The sequence below is a fragment of the Cariama cristata genome, unplaced genomic scaffold (genome assembly GCF_000690535.1).
Source record: "Cariama cristata isolate BGI_N322 unplaced genomic scaffold, ASM69053v1 scaffold1226, whole genome shotgun sequence".
Lineage (NCBI taxonomy): Eukaryota > Metazoa > Chordata > Aves > Cariamiformes > Cariamidae > Cariama > Cariama cristata.
The window spans coordinates 246,688-259,351 of record NW_009622519.1 but is presented as its reverse complement, the minus strand read 5'-3'; the positions used below and the strand labels follow the sequence as shown (position 1 = coordinate 259,351).

General features: G+C 39.1%; 1 protein-coding gene across 1 annotated transcript in view; it reads left to right on the top strand.

Annotated features, from left to right (window-relative positions):
• ARHGAP10 (Rho GTPase activating protein 10) overlaps nt 1–12,664 on the top strand; it is a 123,402-nt gene that overhangs the window by 78,433 nt on the left and 32,305 nt on the right. The window contains exon 19 of the mRNA XM_009702351.1: nt 7,161–7,311. Coding sequence (XP_009700653.1) covers nt 7,161–7,311 — 151 coding nt within the window. The remainder of the gene's footprint in view (nt 1–7,160; nt 7,312–12,664) is intronic.

The following is a 12,664-nucleotide window of genomic DNA, read 5'->3' as shown; positions in this document are numbered from 1 at the left end:
CCCCCCCCCCCCCCCCCCGCCCAAATATAATCATAGTGAATATTATATAAAGGTGTTTTGTGGTTTGTAGTGGAATTCAAGCCTCAAAATCCAAAGCCTCAGAAAATCTGCATCCTGTGTAATCTCATAGAAGCCAGTGCACAGCAAATCATATTTTACAGTGTATAGATGCTGAAGCACAAAAGTCAGGATAACTACTTCGAGGCAGGCACACCTGTATTGGAGTGGACATGATGATAACCTTGGGGAGGTGAGTTACTTAAGAATTCTAATTAAATTGTTGGTAATTTTTATTAAAGATTTTGTAAACCTTTTTCAAAAATACTTAAGTTGATTTTTAGAAATAATCAACTTTATCACATTTGGTACAATGAACACAGATTCTATTTAGCTGTTAAGAATTTCTAATGCATGTATTTTATATTTAATGGATCATGTGTTTGAGAACCAGAAGAAGAAATGGATCATGTTGACTAAAACCAGGAATGAAACAGGTTGATCTGGCATTTTCCATAGTAAAATGCAAAAAAGTAAGAAACTACAGTAACAAAGGGGCATTTTTTAAAAAATTTCAATACACTAGAAATTTTATAAAATTGTTAGAATTGGTGCAGAAATCAGTTTTGAAAGAAAATTTTTGCCCTAGCTGTCCAGAAGTTGATCTTTCTATTATGGTTAAACTTTTGATAACTCCAGTTAGATTCTGCAATCTCTTCAAACAGGAAAAAAAAAATCTAGAACTGTTCATCTTATTGAATGTGTTTTTCACTGTTAAAAAATGGTTTACAATTAGTGGCTAGTGGTTACAATTAGTGGCTGAGCTATTGCAATGTATTTAAAGATGCTTGCTTTCACCTTGTGCTTCCTGAAATGCTTATATCTACGGTGAAATTATAACTTGACATAAAAGATATTGTTGCTTTATGTTTGCAGGAAATGGCAAAAAGAATGGCACAACTACTGTCTTCATTATCTTAAGGGGGAAAAAGGCTTAGAAAGTCTATTGAGGTAAGAGCACACTGTGAACAACTAAGACAGTTGGCCTCTTCTTTTGAGTATTTTTGTATCTAATATATTTATATGGTTTTTATTTTTTGTACAGGTTGCTGGATCTAACCTGAATTGGGTTTGCATTGCATTGAAAAGAAGCAAAGTAAAGAAAAGACTATGGTGATATAAGTTTCTCTTGTACTATCCCATTACCTGCTAATTTATAAAATATTCTTTGATCAGCATATATTATAGCCAGTTGTCATGGAAATGCAAGGACTACCATAACCATAAAATGTATAAGGGCAGAGCAGTATATGTGGCCTAGGTGGATGGCAGTTTATATTGTTCAATAAACACTAGTTGAAGTGTCTGTGTGTCTGTCTTTTTATTTACCAACTGCAAACAGAGTATGTATTGAAGGGAAATTACCCAAATAAAAACTTGTACTGATATTGTTCTTGCATGTGTTGTAGTCGTGGAGACTATGCCACTAGCCGAATTTCAAAGAATTTGGAATGACCTTGCAGGTTCTAGCCTCCTTTGCATTAGATAGCGACTTCTGGTACTCTGATTCTTGTCCGTGTATTCAAAGGAAATAGATGCATATTCTGTGTGGTAGGTGTTACAAGAGTGAATGGGGGTTTTGTCTTGCAACAAAATCATGGCACAGCTTTAAGCTGATAATGATTTTTTTATAAGTTTATCCTCATTAGCTCTATTACTAAGCTTCCAGTTTTTTCTCCCCTCTTTTTCATCCCACTCTGTCCTTGCTGTTTGCCTCCCACTGATTTTTAGAGGAAATTTTAATTACCCCAGTGATACAAAGCAGACAGAGATGACCTGATGTCTGGGTCTTTTCCTAAAGTGATTCCTGGCAAACATACTGAAATTCATTAATTAGTTCTGCTTGAGACCAGAAAGAACAGATCAGTATTCTCTTGTAGCAGCAAAATCTAATCTACGTTTTCATGTACAGCTATACATCTAGTCATAAACTTGTGGAATAGGCCAAGTTAAATCCTCTCAGCCATGGGGTTTTTTGATTTTCTAAAATCAACTCTAGTAAGAGCTCAGGATCTGGAGTCCAGCACTGTTGTTGCAGATTAAGGGGAGTCTGGCAGAATTCCTTGGGCTGCTGCCATGTGGATCTGCTGGTAGAATACAGTATGATAATATGTTGAATTTGGCTCATTACTCTGAAGAAATGCTTCCATAGACTTTGTGGGACACAGGTTTAGGAATTGGAATGGCTGTATGGAGGGATGGTCTTGGGCTCACGGCTCTAGACGGAGCTGTTATTAGCGGTGTATATCCAAGATGGTTTGTGGTTTGTTTAGCCTTGTAAAGTATCCATTTTGTACCGTTGCACAGAGAGAAATAGGTCAAACATACCAGTGTTTTAAATTGCTCAACAAGACTCTCATCTTTTTTGTTGTCACTTTTACACTGCAGTCTTGAAGACTGATCCACCACTTAAGTCAGTGTGCACTTTTAAATTCTGCTTTCATGTAGGATCAGACCTAAACAACCCTTTAAAGTAGTAACTGGGGTAGGTCAGATTTGTTGCTTGGTAAAATTTTGAGTGCTACATGTGTTGGTCTTTTCCTGTATGTAAATTGTTTCACTTAACTTCTGAGTTTGCCCCCAAGTAGATCAATAACAGCAGGATGCCAGTGCTTTAGAGAACTGCTATTCTATAAATGTAGTGCACTTTGGCCACAGTCTCAAAGACTCTGTTACACTGGATGTGACTGTGAAGTCCTTAAACTCTGAGGTTGGTTTAATACATTTTTATTGTTTTTTGAATGAGGTAATTCAATGAAGACTACATTCTGGTCTTTATACAGGCATTAGTCTAAGCTGTGGTAACTTCTGCAGTCCAGATGAGTGATGGTGGTAGATCTGACTTTTACTTGAAGGAAGGCTTTTGTTTGGAGTAGCGAAGAGATCTTGTATTAAATAGCATGTTCCGATCCTGTTCTTCCATGGGAGGGTTTCCATCCGATTGGGCGTGTGTGGTTGCCTCGCCACGCAACTGATAGCAACAGGTTGCAGTGCAAGAAGATATTCTGAAACTTAAGTCAGGTGTGGTCCCATGTTGTGCAAGTCAGTCGCAACACACCAAGGTCAGAACCATTTCGGGTGCTTGCGTTGTCTGTTAATGATTTTGAATTCCGTCTTCTGCGTGGAGGCAGTGTGCTTCTGACAACAGGTCACTCACAGCAGGCATCTTTTATTACCTGTGAAACATTTATACTTCAATGACATTTAAATAATTAATAAGGCTAGAAGCAAATTTGATTAAAACCAAAACCAAAAAACTTGTCTGCCCGCAACTGAAATAAAGCATGCCTCCACCCTCCATTCTCCGGCAGACGGTATGATGCTTCTGTCAGTGCAGCTGACAAATACCCGTTCAGGCATGATGAAAAGTACTTGTCTATTTAAGTGAAAATAAAGCAAGGAAGAGAAGCTGAATGCTGTATGTGCACTTCTTAGGGCAGAGGTTGACCTTCTGCTTGCTTTTCAGATGCTCACCTTTGCAAAACTGTGGTACAAGCTGTAGCTCTGGCCTGCAACAGATTTCTGCTGTTGAAAAAGCAGATCTAGTTATGGATGGACTGTACTGAGTTTTATATTCCTACTGAAAAGGCAAAAAGGAAATATGAAAGTTGGGATGAACACAAATACGAGCTGCTTGAAAGAGCAAAAATGACCCCAAGTATACTTTTTTGTGCCACACACAAGGGCAGGATATTTTCGGTTTCTCTTGTATAACCACCCCTAGTGATCTTTCTAGTCGTGGTTGTGTGTGGGGGGGTTTTGGGGGTTAGTTGGTTGGTTTGTTTTTGTGTGTCTCAGAATCCTGCAGAACAACTCGTAACACTTGATGAATTCTTGAGAATTAGTCTCAATTTGCTCTGCATGGGTAAATTTGCTCTGCTGATAGTCAAGAGGTTGCATTCTTTACTTCATATCTAAATACTTCTTTCAGGAATCCCTTTCTTCTCTGTGGAGACAGGTATTGAATGTGAGCACAAGGGAAAAAGTGCTACAGCTTGTAACATTGCGTCAGAGAAAGGTAGGAGTGAGAGGATGGAGGTTGTGTGGACCCTTGCCCTGGTCCCAGTGAGCGTGGAGAAGAGGTGGCCTCGTGCTACCCGGGAGCTCGCAGGAGGTGATCTCTGCTCCCTAGAAAGCAATATCCTACTTACTGACCTTATCTCGGAAATGAAACTTCCCTACCAATCTGTTACAACAAGAAGTTAAGAGCAGAGTGAGGTAAAACCAGGGACGGGCCTGCTGCCCGCCTGAGTGCCTTGTCTGCAGAAGGGAACTCGGCCCGCCTGCCATCCGCCCAGTGCTGGGACTGGGTAGCACTGGGTTGCACTGAGCAGTGCTGTTGGAAGCATTTGTGCACAGCTCTGCCACTGATAAAAAATGAAAAGTAGAGGTGATATACTTAGCCTGACAGTGAGAGAGAAGGCTCAGTACCCCTAACTTTTGTTTTATTAGGGAAGAGAGAACTATTCTGGGCAGCTGATGACTACCTGCCACCAGTATCACTATGAAGTTAGCTGGCATGTGCCGGACTGCCACTGCCTGAAGTGTCACTTCACTGGTTTCTTGTTATTTCTCCTGTTTATTGTATAGGGTTTCCCCCCCGCCCCCAAACAGAACAAACCACCGTCTTTTTTCTCACATCACAGATAGCTAGTTGCAATTAGAAATCTACTTGGATTCATACCTGTCTCCGATTCATTATCCTGTTGTCAGTCTGGCACTGAGTATCGAGTAAGAATCGCGTTCATGGTTTTCTTGATTGTGTTTTGCTTTTGTGACTCTCTTAGTTTCTCATGCTGATAGTTTTAGAAGAGTGTATTGAAATATTTGTGAGAGATGAGGAAAAAACACTTAAGAACTTTACTGCAACCTGCGCGAGTCACCTAAATGCACACAAGAGAGCTCATGTCTTACGAAGTACTTCTGGGGAATACTTGTCCTTCTCACCGTCATTAATTTCAGCAGAGATGCGTGGATAAGGCTGTACAAATAAACACAGCTGCAGAATGTGGCATAGTAAACAGCATGCTGAAACCTCTTGGCAGAGAGTTATTTACGAGAGAGCCCAAATGCAACACTTAGTCCATGGAAAAGATGGCATTTAAAGTTTTGGTACTTTTGAATTTTTCAGAAGCAAATATTTATCCCTAAAACTACTCAATCTAGCCTTATATTTACACATAAGGGGGCAGTGTGGTACTGTTAGCCAAGTGCCATGTAGGTGCACATTAGCTTTCATTATTATATATTGCATCATGTTTTAAGAAATGGCTTTAGCACTCTGAGCACAATTAGAGCTTTGTCACTGTCTGAGAGTGCTTGCTGTGTCTGTACTGGGGGGAAGCAGGTTGGACTGTTTCCTTTCTTCTTTATAAACATTTTGTTTTTAGAGAGTTCTTGCACTATTTTGGCTTGCTGTCGTAATCCCTTGTTCATAGGCATGTGAAGGAGTGGGAGCCAGTTTTCTTAACACCGGTATGGGGAAGTTCAAATGACATCACTTTACCTCCCCCACAGCAACATTCACGTACTGGGAAAGAAGGTAATATTTCCACTGGAGCTTTCCTTTGCACACCGTATATAGGCTTCCGGCCCACTGCTGCCCAGTTTGGGCGATATGATCATTCTTCCACAGTTTTCATGGAAAATGATGTTTCTGATTATTTTGTACCAGCACAGTCTTCTACCTGCCAATACGAGAGTGACGATTAAGCAGCTGCAAGCCAGGGTATGCGTGGGTTTGTGGGTCACCTTGTTCCTACACGTGTTAATATTCAGGGTTAACAGGCCAGGAAGCGATGGCATGTAGAGTTTCTTATACTTTTAACAGGATGTCTTGAGTGCCTTACCACAGGATGCTTATGGCATTTTTCTCACCGGTAGAGTAGCCTGACTGGCTTTTAGCTTCATACTACACCTGACGTGTGCTGTATGTGTTATTTGTGGCATCTCTTTATACTTTCTGCATAAATTTCTACTTCATAAAAAGCTTTTCCTTCGAAGATTCATTACGAGCCTCCTCATTATAATATTTCCTATACAGATACATGGCAATGTAAAGTTGCAAAGTAAAAGACCACCACATACTGTTTCGTTATATCTTGTTATATTACCGCGTTGCATTGCTGTAAGGTGCCGTATAGGTACAGGGCTTTTCTTGTACCTCTGCTGTTTGTGTTTTTCTTTACCTGCTGGTTTGTTTGATGAAATACATATTAAGCTAATTTGTTCGTGTGAGTCTGCCATGATCACTTGTAAAAGGCTGCTTTTAAATTATACATCAGCATACTGATAATTTTCTAGAAGTAAACTGGCATCACTAGACTGCGCCCTGTATGTGACAGTTAAAGTAGAAATGCTATCACGTTGAGCAAATCTGTGTTGCTGGTTAATCCAGAGAGAAATGACATGGTATTTTGTATGGAGTGGTGATATGCTAGTGGTCATGACTCAAAAGATAAAATGATGACAAGAAATGCGATCCTTTTTATGTACGTCTTTGTGTATATCATAATTTAATATAAATGTGACTCAATATGCGATAGTTAACTGAAAAAACTCTCACATGGTATGTTACTATGGTATCTATCACTAAAAACCCCTCCTCTCAAAATTGTCCCTTTGCTTTCTTCAAGAGTATGTTGTTTGGGTTTTTTTTTAATTAAAATGGCTGATATTATAATGATACTACAAGTTTTGAAAATTAAAATGCGTATTCTGGCAAAATTATAGGTCCTAGCTAAAGCTAACAAAGCTTTTTTGGTTACTGGTTCATAAAGTTAGTATCCCCCTTTTTCCTCCATCCTAGCTGGCAAGTGAGGCTGCAAATATTTTGTCTTTGGATTAACTGATTTGCAGCTTGGTTAATGTGTAGACAGTGCTCTTGCCTTTTATTTTTTTTTCATATTGTATTTATTTATTTATTTTAAAAGCACTTATTAAAAACCCACAGCATACTCCCAAACTTGAAGGAATGGATTTTTGGCTCCTGCCTGCTTTGAATGAAATCCAAAACAAATGTTTTTTGATAATGGTTTACAGTTGCATTGCACAGGTTGCTTTTCATGATAAATAATTAACACCCTTTGTGTTCTTGATTGCAGATTTTCAAAACCCTGCCTGATGCCACTTTCCCTGAACCAATCTCTATGCCAGTATCTCCTCCCCATGCCCCACCAAGGCAATCAAGAAGACAAGGACAACGTATTAAGAGGCCTCTGGCTGTTTACAATCTCTGTCTTGAGCTGGATGATGGTAAGATGTTAGTAATAATTTCAGTCTTTGCAGCAGATGGGCTCTGTATCCTCTCTGTTCAGTAGATGTTTTCATTTCATGTTGCGTTTGTATACGTATGTACATGCACATGCATGTTTGTTTAATTGCTTTGGAACATGTAAAGAAGCAAGGAGAGCTACAGAGAAAGGAGAAGATAGAGTACTGTTCTGTGACATATGTTTAAAAGTAGGACAAACTGTCTTAAATATGCTTTTCCCCTCTAAAAAAGAAGCAGCTCCTGTTTCTTTGGGGAAATCTCTTTGACCTCTACTGAAGATTACACAGCCATAAGATAAATGGAGAGAGAACTAAAATTAAAACAAATCTTTTATGAGAAGAGCTAATGCACTCTACAGTTAAATTCATCTGGATTAAAGGCTCAGGTCACCACTGCACTAGAGAATGCTACTACTTCACTTGAATCTTTAATACCTTGATGTAACTAGCAGTGAATACTTGTAAACTTGCCTTACTGCTGAGAAGCAAAGAAAAAAAAAATCTTGCTTTTGTATGGAGTCTTCAGTAGCAACATACAGTGAGGCAAAGGGTGTATAACATATTCTGACTGTTGGCCAAAAACATAGTAATTTTCCTGAAATTTTATTGCTTGGGGGTACGTACAGTACTGAGAAGGCAAGTCAGGGCTCATTTTGTGTTACGGATTTTCTCCACCCTATTCTCTTTCTGCCTCCTGATGTTGTTAGTCAATTGTCTTTTCACATGAAGAATCATGGGATCGGGGCACAAAGTCCAGTTATCAGCAAGTGAAAATAAACAGGAAGATTTTGAACTCATGTGGTAGTACGAGATGCACTGATGAACTGTCATTAAATCAATGGTCAACAGCGGTTGATTTCTTAAGGAAAGAGCACAAATACCTACAACAACTGTTAAGTGCAGGTTTTAGAAATAAACTCAGGACTGTTTATTGTCTCAAAGCCAGTTTTACAAAGAGTCTGCAAGAAATTCAGCATGCCTGCCATCAGATTTAATTCACCAGAGAGAGACGTAATCTCTGTGCCTTTCTTTTCTTGCATCAAATATGAAACTAAATGCCTTGACTAGAAGATGTTTAAGGTGCATCTACTTAAAAAGCTTAAGCTGTGTTAATTTGAATAATATGCTACAAAATGCTAAGAAAGCTCTTGAGCTATATCTGCAATGATAAATTTATCCTCATTTGAAAAACAAAACAAAAAATTGAAGCCAGAGTTGTTTACATCTGATGTTGAATGTGAATCCCCACAGGTCACAAGAAGTACAACTTCTCCAATTCCATGCTGCAAGGTGTGTGCACTGAGGACCTGACTTTGACCCTAATACAGTAGACAGAAAGTATTTGATGGGTTGGGTTTTTTTTGTAAGATCCAAAAATACAGCATCAGTGTTGAAAACTGTTATAAACAGTCACTTTCTCTTAAATACAGTCCGTATTTTTTGTCAGATTGGGGCATCTCAACAAAGAGAACTGGGATTGTTAAAGGCTGTAATTGTTATATATCATACAGAAATTTGGTACTTGTCTGGGACTTCTAGTGTAGTGAATTGCAGAATAACCTAATACGTCATTGTGCACGATAGAACTGTGATGAAGGCCAAATTGCTGCAGGTGAAGTCACAGTTCCAGGATGGTTGGCACTGACTTTCAGTGGCGTCTGACAATAATATTTCCTTTTGTAACTTAAATATTTAAAAAAATATCTTCTGTAGTGTCTCCAGCTGCTGCTGAAGGTAGCGGTATTCTCAATCTGTTGTTGCTAGAAACTGACTGTTGGTAGGTCCCGACCTCACGCTAATGCTTATTCGGTTTGTGTTTAGCTAGATAGTTGTGTCAGTAAGGTGGGCAGCAGTTGGTCCAATGGTTGTTTGGCGCATGTGCAGTATACAAGGCAATACAGTAGCTTGAGCCCAACTGCGTCATGGCGTTATCTGAGGAACTACCGCAATGGATACAGGGTGCGTGAATCAGCCAGGCTGATTAATTATCTGGTCGCTGAGTAGAGCTCAGGGCCTCCAAATACGCGCCATGGCCTTCAGTTACTTTGTTCTTTGGAGGGAGGGGGAAGGAATAAAAGTGAGCCTGGGCTTCGTTCCATATTTACCTAGTTTCTTGGCTAACAAATGCATGTTTTATAACTGCTCTTTGGAAGATTTTATCCTGTGTGTGTTTTTAACAGGAAATTAAACATTAAACCCCTTCCCTCCCCCCTCTTTTATTCACAATGGCATGAGTTAAGCACCAGGCATAAGCCAGTGTTTTGTATTTCCTGGATATGGCAAAATTATCATAATCTTGTTTTAAACCAAGTAGCTAATACATATTTATATGTAAATATGTTTGTAGACAAATATATCTCTAAAGTTATTGTAAATATTTTCTGTGCCTTGAAACTAGAAGTATGTTGGAGACAAAATCTCTCTGTGCTGGAAAACTTCTTGAGTATGTTTCTTTTAGGATTGTTATGCAAACCAGGAAATTGTTAGAAAAGCGGAAACAAGTCTTTAACTATCAGCTGCTCCAGGGAGTTAACAGACTTCAGAATCCACTGCTTGAATTGGAAATGCAGGTTTTGGGCCAGCGTTTCGTTTCAAAAGCACGTTTGCAGTTGGGAAGCTTCTTGACTGCACACAAAATGTATGCAGCAACCACCCAGAAAGGGCTGTAAGTGACATAAATATTGATAGATACAATAGCTGAAGAACACACACACTGTTTGATAAAAATCCTTATTTTGCCTTCTAGTAATTAGCTGTGCTGAATTCTGATAGCGCATAGATTTTCCTTGTACATGGCAATTGGATGATTAAACCTATTTGCAAACAATTCAGGTATTAGATTTACTACCGTAAGGATCTGAATTTCCTGAAAGACAAACTTAAGTCACAGAGGATACTGTCTGTTTTTCTTTCAACTTCTTTCCTCTGTGGTAAGCCAGTTACTAAATTTTCACTCTGAAGTTTTTTGACATCTCAGTGTCTCGAGTAGAACAAGACTTAATGGGGAACTCTGAGCTACTTTCATACGTGACCTAAACCCAAAGTTCTTGTTTCAGCAAAATGCAGATTTGTCTGAGATTTACGTTAGGATCATTTCCGGAGTTTTCTTGCCTTCTAAAATGAAGACATGGGATTTGTTTGTTTTGTTTTGTTTTTTCTCTTTTTCTGGAAATAGCTTCCCCCCAGCTTCCTACTATCTGAATGAATTTGAGGGTGAATTAAGTGGCAGTGCAGAAACTCCTGTGGCTTAGTCTCGGCTATGTACAAACAACTTTGCATTCTGTCTCTGTCTCTCTATGCAGAGAGAAAAAGACTGTTAGCTACAACAGGGAGTTGTTTATCCTGTTCATCTAAAAATGTCATTGGGTCTTTATTTTCCATTTGGACAGTCAGTATATATCAGAAGAGAGCTCTGTTTATATTTCTGCTGGAGGGCAATGCCGAGTTACAGTTTTGTTCCCTCCCAATTTTATTTTAATTTTTATATACTTTTCTTGTCTTGTAGCAAAATAAACAGGTTTTTGTTTTGTTTAATCTCTTTCTGTGGCAGAGACTTAGAGATTATTAAACTATTTTGCTGGGCTACTAGAGCAACATGGCAAGAACAGTCCTGTGTAAGGTGGGCAGTATAACGTGGTCTATCCAAGATGAACAGAGAGTCAGCGTGAGTTGCATAAATCACACCTGAAGTCAAGAAATGGGTCTTGCACAGCAGTTTGTCCAGCCAGAGAACAACTTGTTTTCTAAACAAACCAAAATATACTACTTAAGCCACAGTGCTTGCTGATGCCTTATTCTATTTGAATTCCCTCTGGGTGTCAAAATTTCTTGTTGGCACATACATGGACATAGCACACTAGTATCATATGGGGGGCTGCTTTGTTTTGGTTTTAAGGCATTTGTGTCCTATCCCCCCATCTCTGGACCTCAGGATGCATATGGGGTGTTTGCGATAGCTTGCTGCCTCTGTAAACTAAGTATTATATTTGTAGTGCTTTAGGAAACAGATTCTTGTGTAGAATTCTAAAAGAAATAAAAACTAGGACTGCTACTTAACCCTTTAAAAACTTTGTGCTAACTTGTATTAACCTCTCAAGTATTTAGGGAAGCCAAAGTATGAATGGTATGTTAGCGTTGAATAGGAGTAGCTCTTTTTGATTATTTTTTTTTTTTTGGTGGGAATAGGAGTGAGACAGTGTCTTGAATTGGAGTGACAGTGTCTTAAATTGGGTGATAAATTAATTTGCATGAACTACTGTGGCATTCAGTTAAACTACTTCATCAAAGTAAAATGTGATACATGTAATGGTTACACAGCTTCCATGCAGTATTCCCTCTTCCTCCTCCTCCCAACCCTTCCTGCCCCAAACAAATAAGTACAAAAATGTAAACTTCATTTGGAATTACTGAATATAAAACCTGGATGTTAGAGGAAGCCTTGGATTTATAATAAGGAGACCGGTCTTCAGGGCTGGAACAACCCAGAGCTGCAAGGTTGCAGGTGTGAAACCTGGCCTTGAACTCTTTCTATTTCTGAATCTGCTGCTTGGAAGTGTTTCTGTAACCTGGCACATAGTAGGGGAAATGGAAAGAAAAGCAGCTACATAGGCATATCAAAAAGCCATAAGGGCTTGCAACACTTGCTTACAAAGCTATTGTTAACAACTGAGCAGAACACACAGCTATGCTGTTACAAAATAGGTGCACCAATATTAGTTGTGAGGGGAAGATCAGGATGATTGCTGTTTGCCATGTAGAATTTAAGGTAGTTTGTATTCCATCTTGCTGCAGGAATAGTTCCTGCAATTCTGTGCAATCTATCACAGCTTTTTCCACCTGATGGCTCCGAGTAGGATGAGCGTGATAGAAAGTAGAAGTCTTTCTGAGCTACTGCCAGTAAAAGTGAAGCTTTTTCTTAGGTAATAGTGGTTATCTATAGGGTCCCAGATTCCTCTCAGATAATCAACTTCTGCTTGGCAAGCTTTGGATCCATAGAAGGTACTTATTTTCTTGGAGGTATGGAATAATTTTGGTCCGTGCTTTGTATACGCAGTATACATTGTCTGGCTGTTGTTATACTTGTGAGTAATCTACTTGCTACAGCCTACTTGCTGCACAGTTATCTGAAATCAAATTTAACTGTCATAATGTAGTAAACATCTCCTAACTTCTTTTCAAATGATGTATGTCAAATCTTCATGCTTGGTGTGAGAATTGCCTTAGTATCATCGCCAGTGCTTGTCTGCTTTCAGTATATGAAATCTAGAGCCTGTAGAAATGTTCGACATAAACACATCCATGTGTGCACACACACGGACACAACAGGATCTAGAGG